At 45.6% G+C, this 16309-nt stretch overlaps 1 protein-coding gene and 1 pseudogene across 5 annotated transcripts in view; both read right to left on the reverse strand.

The window, feature by feature from the left end:
* Window positions 1-16309, reverse strand: part of ADAMTS2 (ADAM metallopeptidase with thrombospondin type 1 motif 2) — a 290963-nt gene that overhangs the window by 40656 nt on the left and 233998 nt on the right. For all 5 annotated transcript variants that reach the window (XM_036313182.1, XM_036313181.1, XM_036313183.1 and 2 more), the window contains exons 12-13: window positions 14001-14176; window positions 12683-12816 (exon numbers count right to left, since the gene is read on the reverse strand). In XM_036313182.1, coding sequence (XP_036169075.1) covers window positions 12683-12816; window positions 14001-14176 — 310 coding nt within the window. The remainder of the gene's footprint in view (window positions 1-12682; window positions 12817-14000; window positions 14177-16309) is intronic.
* On the reverse strand, window positions 5484-7671 carry LOC118658138 (annotated as a pseudogene).

A 16309-nucleotide genomic window follows, 5' to 3' on the forward strand; every position in this document is an offset into this window, starting at 1 on the left:
TGGTCTGTTGAGTCAGCCTCAACATTGGACTGAAAAGGGTTAATACATAATCCATGGACACAGATAATAGTATGGGGAAGGCCTGGGTTGGGGCAGGGGCTGGGTGGAGGGTGGTAAAAGGTAGGAAAATGGAGACATCTGTAATACAAGAAAATCTGTCAACAATAAAAAACCCCCACAAGTAGCTATATGGGCTCCTTTGCTAAGCAGCCCCATTCTTTAAAAACTGTAATCAAATCTTAAAGCTTTAGCCATTTGAATGAACAAAGAACTTATTCCAACTATTATAAATTAACTAGAGGCCCAGTGCATGAATTCTAGGTCTGGCCAGCAATCAGGGCCAATTGGGGCCAGGCCAATCAGGGCCAGACTGATTGGGGCCTGCTGGCCTGGGGGAGAGGAGTGGGGAGGGACTATGGGAGGTTGGCTGTCAGCCCCGAGGAGGGAGCTGGCCCCCTGGCCCCCCTGGGAAAGGGGCCGCATCCACTGCCACCCACCCTCGGGGCCCGAAGGCCCCAGTGGGGTTGGGAGAGGAGGCGACAGTTGCTGGGCTGGGCATGGAAGGGACAGATGCTAGATGCTGATGCCGCTGTTGGCGCCCTGCCACCACACGGTTCCCCACCTCCCCCTTCCTCCTTCCTTCACCACTGCACCATCACTGCAGTGGGTGGGCAGCCCCTGGGGAAGGGAGAAGATGGGAGTGAGACAAACCCTTGTGTCAAGGGCTGACTTTCAATAGATTGCAGCGAGGGAGCTGCTCTGCTATGTACAAAACTCTGACCCAGAAGCAGGTCATCTATGAATGGTTTAGCACCAGGGGCAATGGGGGCTGGCTGGCCAGGGGGAGGGACTGTGGGTGGTTGGCTGGCCACGGGAAGTTGGCTGTGGGAGTGCACTGACCACCAGGGGACAGCTCCTGCGTTGAGCGTCTTCCCCCTGGTGGTTAGTGCACGTCATAGCGACTGGTCGACTGGTTGACCTATTGTTCCAGTCATTTGGGTCATTTGTCATAATGGTTGCTTAGGCTTTTATATATGTAGATGGTATTTACTATACCTGTCTCATGGTTAAAAACTTTTTTTAAATGAAGTGATCAGATCTCTGATTATGTCTATGTATATATGTGTATGTAGAGGACATTAATAAAAATTGGTTTATATAAAAAGCTTTGTTTAATTGGCTTAAAGAGCTTAACCACTTATATAAATTAAATATAACAGAAACTAACAAAGCTTTTCAGGATCACGTGATTTGGGAAAAGATTTAATATCAAAATAGATTTAAGTTTGTTGGTTTAATTAAAACAACAATGTTATTAAAGTTAGCAATGTTTAATATAAAATTATATTTTATCTGGGTTTACTAAAAAATAAGTTCACGCTATCTGTTATAGGGTTAGTCAACAGGAAAATAGTTTGGGATAATAATTAAGTGTATCTAATGTCTCATAAAATGTTTGACTAATCTAAATATAATTATTTAAATTTAGTAAATTAAATAGATGTAAATAAAAGTTTTTTTGGTGAAACTTTTCAATAATTGCTTTATGGTATATGTACTTAAAAATTGTTACCCAAAATCTTTTGGTAACTTGAAACTTTACATTTCTATTAAGTTAAATTAAAAGATACAAATAATTGGCCCTGGCCAGTATCACTCAGTGGTTAGAGCATCCTCCCATGCACTGAAGAATTTCAGATTTTATTCTGAGTCAGAGCACATACCTGGGTTGTGGGTTTGATCCCTGGTCAGAGTGTGTGCATAAGGCAACCGATCAATGTTTCTCTCTCACATCAATGTTTCTCTCTCTCCATCTCCTCTCCTCTATTCCTCTCTAAAATCAATGAAAAACATTTCCTCGAATAAGGATTAAAAAAATTAAAAGGCGAAATTGAGACAGAATGTGAGAAGTTAGGAAAATCCCTGGGCAAGTAGAATGGGGAAACTGAGACAAGGAAATTAAACAAGGCCAAACAATTTGAACTGTTTTACAGCCAGCTGGTGAATCCCAAGACTTTATTGCCCATAAACCAAGGACACTCAAGAGAGAGTGTTTTATACTTCTCCTCCCTAACCAGAGAATGCATAGCTTGAATCACCTTGGCCTGGGAAAATAGAGAACAAAGACCCAACTAATGTCATTTGTGCCTGCTAACCCAAGGACAGATGAAGTCAGGAAACAATAGCAAAACCTCGTTAAAAGCTAGACAGACCTTAGATAAAAGTAAAACAGTAAAGCAGATCAAATATTAAAACACATCAGCATATTAAAAATTGCATCTGGAAAGCTGATGAATATTTTGCTGAAACTCTCCCCTAAGATTTTCACCTGCAGAAGAGAGATAAACCCCCCAAACTAAGGATATTAGCGTGGGTTCACTCTAGAGCACACCCATGCTCCTTCCCAAACATGAATTTTTCTTCTTCTTTCTAAACTCTAAGGGTCCCCACGAGACTTGCAGCCGGGGGAGCAGTGGGCAGGGCAGCTTGACCTGGGCTCACTCCCTGATCCTGTCTCCAAGGTCCCCTTTTTCTCTGACCTCCCAGTGAGCCAAGCAGCCCCGCCTTGGCTACTTCTGTGACTGTGACCTTCCCTTCCCAGTGGGCTAACAGCAGCCCCGCCTTGGCTGCCTGCTTTCCTATAACGTTCCAGGGAGCCAAAGCAGAGCCCCACTGAGGCTTCCCCTGCTGCTGCTCCCACACTAAGTGCTTCCTTTGTTTCCCTTCCCCAGCTTCACTAAACACACTCTCAAACCCTCTGGACCCCTCTTGTGAAATCCTTCCAACACGAAGTCAAGGCCCCACACACTACAGGCCGGCCCAAGGCAGACCCGCTCTGGGCCTGTCCCTGTCTGGTAACAAAGTGATTGAATATATAGATCATTTCCAAATTAAGTAAAATACTGAAACATTAATTGCTAAATGAATTTAAATTTATGTACTTTTGGCTTCCTAATACAGAAAAACTAAAGATATTTGGGTCATTTAATAAAATTATTTTTGCTAGGTTAAGGAAACATGTTTCTAAAAATTATAAAATATATTTACTAGTGAAAGAATCTGTATTTCTAGAGATTTTAAAATGTATTCATAAATTTGCTAATCTAATGAATAATAATTGCTTATTAGTTGTCACTAAAATTAAGATTTCTAAGGGTTAAAGATTCTAAATAATGTAGAAGAAATTAATATGTGTTTTCAATAAAAGGTGGTATAAGGTATGGAGATATGTTTTCATTAAGGAAAAGGAAAGTAATTTTGTCCTGTTTATTTCAGAATGGAAAAAGAGAAAGATTTTTAACTCTTATAATTAAACTGGCTAATGTTAAGTTGTTATTATAAAGGTTTTTAAAAGATTAACTAAGCTTTAATATCATTGGTATGCTTATGTAAAGCTAAAATTTAATGTTATTTCTCTACTAAAAGAACAAAATTTTCCTATATTATTGGTATGCTGTTAGTAAGAAATTATAAAGGAAAACAAAGATTTTCTATTTTATTTAGATGGTTTCCTGGACTCTGTATCATCAGGTCTTTAATTGCTTAAGTAAATTGAGACTTCTTAATATTAAAAGAGCTAAATTTGCTTATAACTATTTAACTTTCTGTATTTGCCTGCAAAGCTTTTGTTGCCATGATTAGATTAGTAACTTAAGTATTGTTCTACAATAGCCTATGATCCTATTTGACCAAATGTTTTTAAATTGTTGCTATGTTTGACAAACTTTCCAAGATCAGATTCTAAATTAAATCTTTTGACCTGGGAGTACTATTCCAGAGGGCCCTTGAGCACTTCAGAGATTTGTTCTCTCTCTTTATAAAGGAAAATGTTAAACTAATTAGGCTTATTTGGTATGTCAAATTATATGGGAAGCATTGTGAAATAGATAATGCTAAACATTTCATTATACTTACTTAGATATATTAGTAATAAGTTATAAAAATTATGTAAAATTCTTAAAATGCTAACATATCCTGGTAAAGTTATGTCTCTTATCATGTCTTTAAAATGTAAACATTCATGCCTGGCCAGTGTGGCTTAGTGGTTGAGCATTGACCTATGAACCAGGAGGTCATGGCTCAATTCCTGGTCAGGGCACATGCCTGGGTTTCAGGCTCGATCCCCAGTAGCGGGTGTGCAGGAAGCAGTCAATCAATGATTCTCTCTCATCATTGATGTTTCTATCTCTCCCTCTCCTTTCCTTTCTGAAATCAACAAAAAAAAATATATTTAAAATGTAAACATTCAGGAGCTAACCCAGAAATTGCCTATAGACACTGAAGAGAAAAGAAATGGCCCTTTAAAAGCACAAACCGCTGTGTAAATTACCATGCCAAAATTAATTTATAAAAGAGCTGTGGTTATTTATTTTACAAAACTACTAAAAAAGAATAAGGATAAAATGACTGTATATAGAAAACAAGACATGTTTTCAGTAGAAGGTATAAAGCATGGAGATGCACTTTTGTTGATGAAAAGGAGAATAAAATGTGTTTTTTGGATAAGGAAGACTATAAAGAACATGGGTATTTTTTATGGCAAAGAAAGAAAAAGAAAAAAGAAACTTTGTCCTAAAATAAAATGATTGTCTAAAGAAAAGGGTGGAATGTAAACTGGGATGTTGCAGAAGGTTTGTGGAAGAGGGATCTTGAGAGAAGTTTATATATAGTCAATCTAAGATTAGAATATATAACTAATCAATTACATTCTTTACATGTATGTATGTGAACTAACCAGATCTTTAACCCAGGCCCTTTTTAAGCCTTTTGCCATTTGCATACAATTACTGTTTTACTCTGATGTTTTGGCAAAAAAATATTCCTACCAATGTGTTTCATCTTCAAAGAGATTATAACTGAAAATGTAACACTGAACTGGAAGGAGATTTACAGAACTCTAAGGAAAAACTGGATTCCTAAAACTGCTCACAGGAGGATCAAGATCAGTAAGGATTGATTAATAACATGGGAATGAGTGAATTGCTAAGGATGATTATAATTTTTATGACTTTTGATATGAGATACTCATTTTTTTATCCTTATTCTTCAGATATAAGAATTTTTTCCCTTGCCACATATGTCCTATAGCAATTTGGTAACTTTTACCTTTATAAGCAAAATTAAAACATCATTTATCTTTTCCTTCCCACAAATCCCTTCAAAATTTCAAGTCTTCTTTTTTTGGTGTTGTTCCACTTGTTTTTTAGTTCCTTCAAATCTCACAAATAATATGCGAGACCAAACACTCACTACAATAATTATTGTTTTCTTTTCCCCCCTTAATATCTATCTGGGAAGATAACTCAACATTGGACATCATCACCCTCCCCACCCCCCCGCCCCACAGTCTGTGCAACTTTTATTTCAATCAGAAGTAATCAAATCTATGTACAGTCTAAAAATAGCAAAAAGATGAGTAAAAAGGCCCTGTAGTCCTTCTGGAAGGGGGATGGAAGATGGACTGGGCAAGCATTATACCTGGAGTGTAGAGAGAGGGTATGGGCACTATCCTGGCAGCAATGATGACAGAACCAGACAGAGAGAGACCTGTTGGGTGCAGGATCAGGAGGGCATGCCTGGCCTGGTGAGCCTGCCCACCTATCCCCAAAAGGGCAGGCAAAGACCCTGAGACCAACCTGTCTTGGATAGGCCTAGGGTGGGCCCAGAAGAAGCCAAGACCTGGCCTGGATTCTGTCAACAAGTCCAAACCTTCACAGTGCTGTCCACAGGCCCTGAGAAGAGCCGGCCCTGGGGCACAGCCAGTGTAGTTATACCGCTCTGGTGACACACCAGGATCTGTGTGCAGATCATGTTGTCCATACTCCAGACCCTGGGAGACTGATCATAGGACACGCTGAAGACTGGTCTGGTCTGGTGTTGAGATGACCGCTAGGGCATACATGGTGCCAACATGGCCTGTCAGGGTCTGTACCTGCTCCTTGGACTCGATGTCTCACACATGTATGAGGTTCTCATAGGTGCCACAGACAATGTGGTGATTTGTCATGGCAATAGAGTACGCACTGCCACCAGATGTCTATAGGACATGGATGCAGTTGAGGGTCTGGATATCCCAGATCTTGATTATTTGGTAGGAATCACTGTACAAGTAGCTCTGGGCAGCCACCAAGGCCTGCACCCAGTGGTTTAGGCCTGTTAGCTTCTTCTTCAGCTTCAGATCAGTGCCCAAGGTCCCAGACCTTGATGGCTTTCAGGGAGCCACTAAAGAGCATGTTGTGCGAGGAGACCAGTGTGCACATGGTTGTCATGGGCCCGGATTGTGTTCACCTTATGCAGCTACTGGATATCTCACACAATGATGGTGCAGTCGCTGAGCTGCTGTAGAGCTTGCACCCCTGGATGCAGACTGACAGCACAATGCCATCATGGCCCTCCAGTGTCTTCTGGCACTTGTATGTAGTACACGTGTCCCATACCTTGATGTTCTTGTCAGAGGAGCCACTGGAGTAGACACAGAGACATCAGATGGGGCCCTGGTGGCCCCAAAGTTTCCTTTGTACTTGAAGATCTGCTGTGGGTCATAGGATCCTAGGATGCCCATGTCCAGCCATGAATTGATGTGGGATAAATCATTGTTCAACATGGATGTGTCCCTCCGGAACTCCATGAGGTCCTTGCTCAACTTGCTCTGGTTTTCATCCAGGACATTGAACTTGAACTCTAGGCTCTTCTCCAGCTGGTCAATCTTCTCTGAGAGCTTGCCCAGCATGGAGCACAGGAAGGTGATCTCCTGGTCCTTCTGGGCCCACACCACGTGCATCTCATGGAAGCAGTCATCCATCTCCTGGAGGAACTCCTTCAGGCCCTCAAAGTGGCAGGTCTCCAGATGGGTCTCATACATGTTGTGGTTCCCAATGAACGTGCATGTGTACTTGGAATGGGGACACTTGATGTGCTCACACTCCTTGAGGTGGCTCTCCAGGTTCATCTTGAGAAGGAGCGGGCAGTTGGGGTTGTTGGGACACTGCACAGGCCTGTAGTCACAGCTGTTCTCATGGTCCTTCCAGGCACTGAGCTTAATAATGAAGGGGCACCCTTGGGGGTCCACCTCAAAGATGATGGGCTTCCCGATCCCTGCTGCCTGACAGCATGCTTGCAGTGGATGGAGAGCTCCCCAGGGTTGCTTGGCCATGGCAATGTTGTTCACCACCACTGCAGCTTGGCATTGTTCACAGGACACTTCTCTGACTTCAAGGCACATCTTCGACAGAATGTATGCCCACACATGGTGATCACAGAGTCCTTAAACACACTGTAGCAGAGCTGGCAGCACAGCTTCACTGAGAGCTGCTCAGCAAAGACCAGTGGCTCCAGCTCCTCATTCTCCTCAGGCAGCGAGAACATGGACCATAGTAGTGAATGGAGTGCAGGGAGCGAATGGATATGGCCAAGCCAGAGTGGTGTGGGGTGCTCATGGGGGGCATGTTGTCCTTCTCATCCTGAGGGGAGTAGGCAAGGGTGCTGGAGGAGGAGGTGTCCTGCGGTGCTGTTTGTATGTGCTGGTCCCATCCGCTTTGGTGATAATGGTGACAGCTGAAAAGGCAGGCCAAAGGTCGTTTCCATTCTGGTCCTGGTGATGATGTCTGAGGTGGGAAGATTGGTAGGTCTCCCAGAGAAGCGGTTTTACCAGGCGCTTTTGCCCAAGCTCATGATCTAGAGAAGCATCTAGGGTCCTCCGGTAGCATTCCCCCACCCGCCACCACCCAGGAGTGGCAACACCCTCCCCCTTCAATGTGCCCCTATGGCTGCCGGCCTGAAAAAAGATGGGCATCATCTTTAAACCTATTTTTCATGTCAAAACATGCAACTAGTCACACACATAGTCAAGGATATTCATGCCCGTGATGTCAACCTTAGGGAAGTTACCAGATTTGGAAAACCCCTTTTTCCTTGGGCAACTATTGCAATAACCACCATGGCAATAGCCAATCAGACAAATCTTTAAATTCCTTTGCATGAGTTATATTAGAAAATAAAATTCCTTTTGACCATATCCTAGTTAAGCAAGGTGGTTTGCTCTGTTGTTAATACCTCTTACACTTTGATAAGACACCTGTGGTAAAATAGAGACAAAACTAGATAGAATCAGGGCATAAACCAAATGATTCAATATAGTGTCCACTGACAGCTCATGGTTCTTGAATATCTTGGTTCTTTAACACCTGACTACTCACAGCTTTACTGAGGGTATAAATCCTGGTTCAGATTTATTCTTCAAATTGGACTTGGTATTTTGTTTGTTATTATAGGAAATTTTGCTGTTATAAAACTTTGTTTTGCATAGCTCAGTGTTAAAATGATACCACCCCAATAATGGTTGCTCAACATTTTGAGATGAAGTCTTAGATGAGAAACCTCCAGATGTTGCCTTTAGAGAAACATCATGGTACAGCCTTCCCCTGTTCCAGTGCTCTTGCTGCTCAAATGTGGCCCAGTGTTCCTTTAGGAAAAAGAAACCACTTTCCCTTCTACGCAGGACATGACATACTGGGAATGAGCTTTCCTGGTGACAAGGGACTGGCAATGGCATGATATACTGATAATGAACCTTCCTGACAATGGAGGACCATTGCTTTTAATAACTTATCAGTGCTGCTTTCTGGTAATTGATCAGTGATGTTTTCAAGGAATAATATTCATCAAAATGGGAAAAATGTAACAAAAATAAGGAGCCACTTTAAAATGCAGCTGGAGCTGCTACCCCACAGGAACTGCCTTGCACATCTTATGCCTCAAACCTTGGAATGCTAGAACAGGGCAGAATCACCTTGGGACTGGGCCTAAAGCAACACTGTGCCCCAAGAACTGTTTGCAAAGATAATAAGAAAGCAGTTATTACGACCACTGGACTGAAAATTAAAAAGTTGTTTAGAATTAACATCATTATGTTATGTTACTGGCATCAAAGAAATGCCTTCCTTTTATGGATGTAATTCTTCCCTTTCCCCTTCTCATAAATACCCGTTGCCTTTGTCAGAACACTATTTGGGTTTCTGTCTGAATCAGTTATTCCTGAATAGTTATGCTTTGATCTCAAATAAACGCTTGTTGCCTCTCACTTTGGAAGGTATTTTATCTATAGGTTAACAATACCTATGTAAATGCAACCTCCACAACAACCCCAAAGGGTGAGGCTTGGAGAGTTTGTGGGTTAGTGAACAGGTGAAGTTTTGGAGAGTGGTGCACCTGGACAGGGCATGGAAGCTCCTTGCCTCTTCCCCATACCTGGTCCTATGTTTCTCTTCCATTTGGCTGTTCCTGAGTTATATCCTTTTATCATAAACTAGTGATCAAGTAAGTGAAATAATTCTATGAGTTCTGTGAGGCACTTTACCAAATTAATCAAACCCAAAGAGGGGGTTGTGGGAATCTCCAATCTATAGCCAGTTGGTCAGAAGCACAGGTGACAACTGAACTTTTGATGGCAGTCTGAAGGGGTGGGGGTGGTATTGTAAGACTGAGCCCTTAACCTGTGGGATCTGACATTATCTTCAGGAAGATAGTGTCAGAACTAAGTTGAATTGTAGGACACCCAGCTGTTGTCAGAGAATTGCTTGCTGGTATAGGGAAAAGCCCCCACACTGGAATTGGGTGCGGAAAGTTAGCAGTGTATTCCCTGGAAGGGTTGCTCCAGCCTCTCATTTGAGGGGGATCAATGCTTAGGTTTCTTACAGAATAACTAGAAGTGAAAAGACTCAGAGCTGTAGAGGCAAGTGGATGCCAACGCAGATGTGCACAGAGACCAGTGAAGGACATGGCATCAGGAGGGCACCGTCTCAGACTCTGAAGCCTGACTGACAGGAGCCACCAACAGAGATTGCATGCCTTCGGTGAGAGCAGCTCTTAGGAGTTCTCCATGGACTCCTGTGTTCCCTCTAAAAAGGCTTGCAGCCCATGTACAAAGACAGTATGTGGAAGTCCCACCTGGTTGGATGAGAAGAAGGGTATCTGGACAAGAGAAAATGAAGCAGCATGATGTTTGAGAACAGTTGCTCTGAGCTTTTGTTCTGTGAATCACAGATGATTAACAAAAAAACCCCAGAGTGAATGAACGACTTGATCTGTCAAACTTTGAGAGATATTAAAATATCCTGTCATAATTTCTCCTCCGTTCTAAGACACATTTCATTTCACCTTTTATTGTTTCTGAAATCAGGATGTCTAATAATCACAGTCAAAAGGACCCTCCCTGCTACCTAGAAGAGTGACTCAGCAGATTCTTGCCTGGGCAGCTGCTGGCCAGCTCATCTCAGGTGGTGTGACCATCCAGGTGCAGGCAAGCACCTGGCTCAGGGAACACCTATTTGTCTTTGGTAAGTGTCTACAGACCTTCAGGAGACATAGTGGTCTGAACTGAACTAGGTGGAAATGACTAACCAAGTACAAGAGGCCAGTGAAGCACAGGGTCCTTCTACTGGCCTGAAATCTCACTTTAGATTCTAAAGGGTTAATGGGGCCAATGATAGCTCAGGTTGGGGATGGCCATGTGTCCCTGATTTGCTCTGCATGGCTGCTGTGACCAGGGGAGGCTCACAGCTTGATTCCATTTCAGTTCCAGCCAAGGGGGGAGCTGCTGGTAGTGATAGTGGGTGTCTGTCACATGGCAAGGGGCACAGAACTAAAAGGAGCTGCTTTCCTCCCTTCCCATCTGTTAGGAAATCCTATCAGTGAGCTATCATATCAGATATATGCCAGCTTATTTCAGTTTCTCCTTTTTCATAGCAGTTTTTAAGTGATATATTTGATAGCATGTTATTACTTTATCAAGGTAGTGGATGGTGCCCTTTATCAAAACAAAATGCCCCTATGAGATTCATTTTATTCGTTCTCTTTTGATTCCTTGCGGTGTATGTATGCTACAGGTGCACATATCTTTCATTCTCTGGAACCCTCTTTTAATGTCATTTCACTTTTAACCTTCCCAAGTCATTGTGTTTTGATATTCTCTAATTGACAACATCCATTGGATAATATTTTTTGACCTAGAATTAGATTCTTTTAAAATAAGAATCTCACATTCACCTGTAGTGTTAGGAGTTATATAGTTCATCTTACTACTACCCCATGTCTTTTGTGTTTTCAATCTTTCCTTTTTATCTCCTCTGCTTTCTAAATTTTGCAATATGAGCTTATATAAATGTAAGTATATGCTTGTTCTAATTATGTAAAAATTATCAGCTTGCTGTTACCATTTAAAACCACCATTAATTAATGAAATACTTAACCTCTTCTTAAATTGTCAATGTCAGGAGTGAAGCTGGCTGCTCCCACTAAGATGGTAAGTTAATGCTCTGACTTCTCCGTTATTTTTGCAAGCATTTAGAAGCTGCCATTCAAAGCTTCTTCTACTAAATCTTTCCCATGCTTACTGCCTGTATCAGTCACGTATATGTATTTTTAATTTTATGTGTCTTATGATGTCCTAGGACTAGCCATTCTTAGAGATGGTAAGGGCTGGGGAGCACACCTTTAAGATGCAAATCTGCCTTATCTGTCACAGATCAGAACAATATTTTCCCTGCCCCAAATTGTCCCAGGGCTAGGCAGCAGGCAAATAGAGACCAGCCCTAGAGCTGAAGCCTGCTAGAGTTCCTCAGACTGGCCAGTTATAACCTGCTTCCCCTGTCCTGCTCCCCTTTCCACCAGGAACCCCAATGAAAGCTCTGGCCTAGTCTTCTGCCCCTTTCTGCCCCCCAAACACCTGGTGCTTCCCCATGTGGACCTGCAAGGCATGGCACGCCCTTCTCTTGGAAAATGTAAGTAATAAATTCTTCTTTCAATGGCATTGGCCTCTCTGTGTCCTCACTGTCACCTCCATAAATCAAAGCCCTGTAGGTACAGAGGAGACACTGCTGCCTTCATCGCTGAGGATTTGGTTCCACTGTCTGAGCAGACCGTGTGGCCTGGTCTCCCTGCAAGGTTCAGACTCAGCCAGCCTCCTCCTATCCTAGAGGACGCAGCTCAGGCCATGGTCCTACCTGAGTGGAGGGGCTGACCAACATCCCCACCTTGTGCTTCCAGCCTCATTCCCTCCGCTAGGGGTGACAGCATTCTGGCAGTTTTTCTGAGAGACTCCTTAGGAGAGTCAGTCTGCATGGCACATACACTCAGTCCTGTCTACACAAACTACAGAGTCTTCCAGTTGTTTCAGGGAATCTGGCAGGAGGCAAGTCTGAGTTCAATTATTACTGTATGCTGAGGTTACCCCGCAGTGGTTTCCTGTGTCAGCCTATGATTGAAGCCAAAGACATAATAATGACAACAGAAAACACAGCAGGCATTTCCACAAAGAACCAAACAATGAGAACCCTGGTGGGCCACCCTAGTCAAGAGAAAGCTGTCCAGTGCCCATCAGAGTGCCAGGATGTGGCAGGGTCACTAAGGACTGTGTGTGTTGAAATCACTTGGAGGCTCATAAAAATGCTGCTTTTGGGTCCCAGCCTCAACCTAGGAATTAGAATCTCTCAGGAGGAGCCTCAAGTTCCCCATGTTGCTCTGAGGCATACTAAATGCTGAGAGCCTCCAGCACAGAGGAGGGGCAGGCCCTCATTTGCTGGGGGTCTGCCCTGCTCCAAGTGCTGTGTCTAACACTCTGCATGAGTCCTCTCAAAACTCCCTGAAGCAGAGATCCTGAACTCCACGCTGGCACCGGGGCACTCACCCTGCAGTCCCCTCGCACACAGAGGCTGAAGGCATCCTTGTAGGAGCATCGTGTCCCATCATGCACCATGCGCTTCATGGACACTACCTCCCCGGTTTCCTTGGACTCACAGTAGAGGTGGCACCTCTCTTTGGCTGAAAGGGAAGAGGGGTGTTAGGGAAAAGTGTGGGCTGCTCTGTTCACCTTCTTTCCCAAGTCCACTCATGAGAAATTCCCATGAGGGTCTTCTTAAGACTTACTCCCCTCCTGCACCCTCCTCCTTCCCTCCTCCTTCCCTCCTCCCCCTGCCCCCCCCCCCCCATGCACCTGCCCTGGGGCAGGAAAAGGAAAGGGGCCAGGAGACTGCAACCCCCTTTGAGTTTCTGTCTCAGGGACTTGGGAAGAGCTTTTCCCAGATGAACCAGGATGTTGTTGGAGCAGCCCAGGCCTCAGGCCCCTAAGGCCCTGACACCCAGGGGAAGATAAATGGCTATTTGCCAGCTTTTCAACTGAAGACCCTCTTCAATTAACCTTCTCTAAAACCCCAAATAAGGCTAGACACCACTTGATTCAGTCTTGGGTCCCTGGCATCTTCCCTTCTCAGTATTTCTCTCAGAAGTCACTAAAACACTGGGTCGTTATTTGATGGCTATCCACCCTGCCTGCCAGGCTGCAGCCCACCTCCAGGGGGCCTGTGTCTGTGCTGGCTCCCCTGCCTCCAGGGCACTCTGCTGGTATATCACAGGCAGGATGATGGAGATGGGCCCATTCTGGGAGCCTGCCCCTGCCCAATGCCTGGAAGGAACAAAAACTGCATGTTTAAAATTCCACCATGAGGTAGGGGAACCAAACAGAATACAAACAGGATCATGCCTGAAGCTGGCAGGCATTTTAGTTCCTAGGAGCCAATAAATACCTTTGAGCACATAAAGTAGTTCATGTTACCTTTTCTGACACTTGACTGAGTTCTGACTGTCATCTGAAATATGAGAAGGCTAGAGGTAGCCTGGCTCCTTGGCAAGGTCCACTCAGCTCCTTCCCCACCTCCATCCCTGAGTGGGTTTAATAACACACCTACAGCATCCTCCAACGGATGGAGGCAGCAGAGCCTGGCACTTGCTGAGCCTCCTGGTCTCTCCCGTGCATCCTGGGCCAGGCCCAGTGTTCTGGCCCCTCTGGGACTGTAGTCCTGCCTCAAGCCCCAGCCTCAGTTGTGGAGTGGGCCCCAGTAGCCCATGGCTGACAGCCTTGCTCACACAGACTCACAGGAAGCGCGGTCTCCAGTCTACCCACCCTGATCTGTCCTGAGCCTCACTCTGCCCTCCACTCAGAGCCTCACCATCCCGGTGCTCATGGGGTAGCCAGTGGTGCTGGGCATCACCATGCTCGAAGTACAGGTCCCACTGCCGGCACTGTTCCTCACGGAAGTCGGCCAGTGTGTCAGGACAATCCTGGGAGTTGCAGAGCTGAAAATCGTAGCCAAGACCTGAACAGGTGCGGCCCCCGTTGGCTGGGCTGGAAGAGAAAGCAAAGGACTTGCAGCTCGGTGCCACCAGGAAGATGCCAGTACTTAGCGCTCCACTTGTAGAATTTGGGGGATCCTTGAGTCTCAGGTGTAGGGTTAGCTCTGCTGACTGACGGGACCCAGGCCTGCCCTGTCCTGTCCTGGATACAACACCAAGGCAGAACCACAGCCTCCCAGGCCCCAGAGCATCAGATATAGAGGGCTGGTAATCCTCCCTTAGGGCCCTGTGGTGTCTCCTCTACATTGAGGTCTGTGCCTGTGCCTGACACAGGGTGGGCACTCAAAGAGCAGTTCTGAAATAGCAGAATCCCACTGCACAGGTTCTTCCCAAGTGTGGGGCACACAGTGGACACTCCACCCACCTTCCTCCACCTCAGCGAATTTGGGCTGTTTCTGTAATTCCCTCACTTCACTGAGAACAATCCACAGCAAACTAGCCCCACAGAAAAGGCACTGGCTCTGGTTGGCAGGTGCTTCTGTAAGGTGAAGGATGGGCTGCGGCAGGCCAGAAACTGGGAGGAACTGGGGGGCAATAGTGCTGCCATATGCCAATTATGGTAGAGCCAGACAGAACCCAAGGCCTCACCTGAGACTTGAGCAAGTCATGCTCTGCGTGCAACAAGAAGGGTGAATGCCATGTAGCACAGTAAAGTGGACAAGAAAGAGCTGCCTCTGTGAGGCCGCTCCCATGGCACTGTGTTCTCCAGGGGGTCAGTGGGAATAATATCAGAAAAACTTGTGGATGAACCAAGAGGCCTCAGTGTTCGATAGGAGATTGAAAGAAAGGATAACTCTGAGATTGATGCCAGAGTCACTGATAATATCATAGACCAATGACAATACCAACAAGGTTGTCACCAGGAGAAGGGGGTACAGGCCTGGTTGTAGGTGTGGGAAGCCAGGGCGGCAGCAGCAACCGTGGGGGAAGCAGGAAGGGTCTGCTGTTGCTGGAATCCCTGGCCAGCCCAGGCAGGAGGCATAGTGATTGGAACTGAAATCCATATTGACTCCAAAATAGAGTGAGCTAGAGAATTTGGGGAGTGGAAAAGCAAGTGAAATACTAGAGACTGGATTGTTTGCAGTTTTATAATCACAAGGGTATGAGCAGCGAGAACAGTGGGAACTCAATCCTGCAAGCAGGGTCTAGCAGAGCTGCATGGGAGTCTTCACACTAGTCCCAGTGTCATAGGAAGAACTGGGGACTCACACAGGGAGTATAATAACTAAACTGGGCAGCATGAAGTCCAGCAGTTGTCCCCTGGACAATGAATGAAAGGGTGGCACGTTTTACATTTCTGACAAAGAGGCTGTGTGGAGCCCTTGAGCTCAGAAATGCTCTGGGCTGCAGCTGTGCGTGTCTCCCACAGATGTGCGTGAGGCCCGCGTAAATAAACAGTCGCCATAGCTGCATGCTGTCTGACAGGGAATGCAGGCATTGGGCAGGGCTTGGCTATTCTCTGGGACTGATGGCTTTCAAGAACAGATGGGCTCACAGGCTGTCCTGACAGCTTTGCTCCCATCACTTGCCCTTGTCCCCTGCTGCCATCAAGGAATCTGGGCAAGCCCGAGGGGTAAATTCCTAGAGTGTGCGAGTGAAAAAGGTCAGAATGTGTTCCTCTTCTCCACTGAACCAGGCCAGGGGGTGAGTCTGCTGGAGCCCGAGAACCCAGCATCAGGCAGGAGGAATCAGGGCCTGGATGCCCATGGAGAGTGGGGAAGTCAGGCCGAACCTGCTCTCTCAACTGCACTCTGGGCCCAAGTTACTCCATCAGCATGTGAAGGGGGCAGCTGAGACATTTATTGAGTGCTTGCTGCATGCCAGGCATGCACCACAAGCCGGGAACCCCACAGTCCTTACCCAGAATTCCATGGCCTCTGCAGTTCTAACTTCCTGTCTGGTCAATCTCATCCTGAGGCAAGCATCCCAGGGTTGCATGAGGGGAGTCAGGGGCAGGGCACTTTGGGCCCCTTCCTGCCTCTGCTCCTAGTCAGGATGGAAGCCTAGAGCCCCGGGCAGGAGGTAGTCAGAAATTGGAGGAGAAGGCCCCAGCAGGAGCTGGGGTGACCAGCCCGAGGCACAAGTGACCTTGAGGGACAGGCTCTCCCACTGCTGCAGCCCAGGA

The sequence above is a fragment of the Myotis myotis genome, unplaced genomic scaffold (genome assembly GCF_014108235.1).
Source record: "Myotis myotis isolate mMyoMyo1 unplaced genomic scaffold, mMyoMyo1.p scaffold_m19_p_6, whole genome shotgun sequence".
Classification (NCBI taxonomy): Eukaryota; Metazoa; Chordata; class Mammalia; order Chiroptera; family Vespertilionidae; genus Myotis; species Myotis myotis.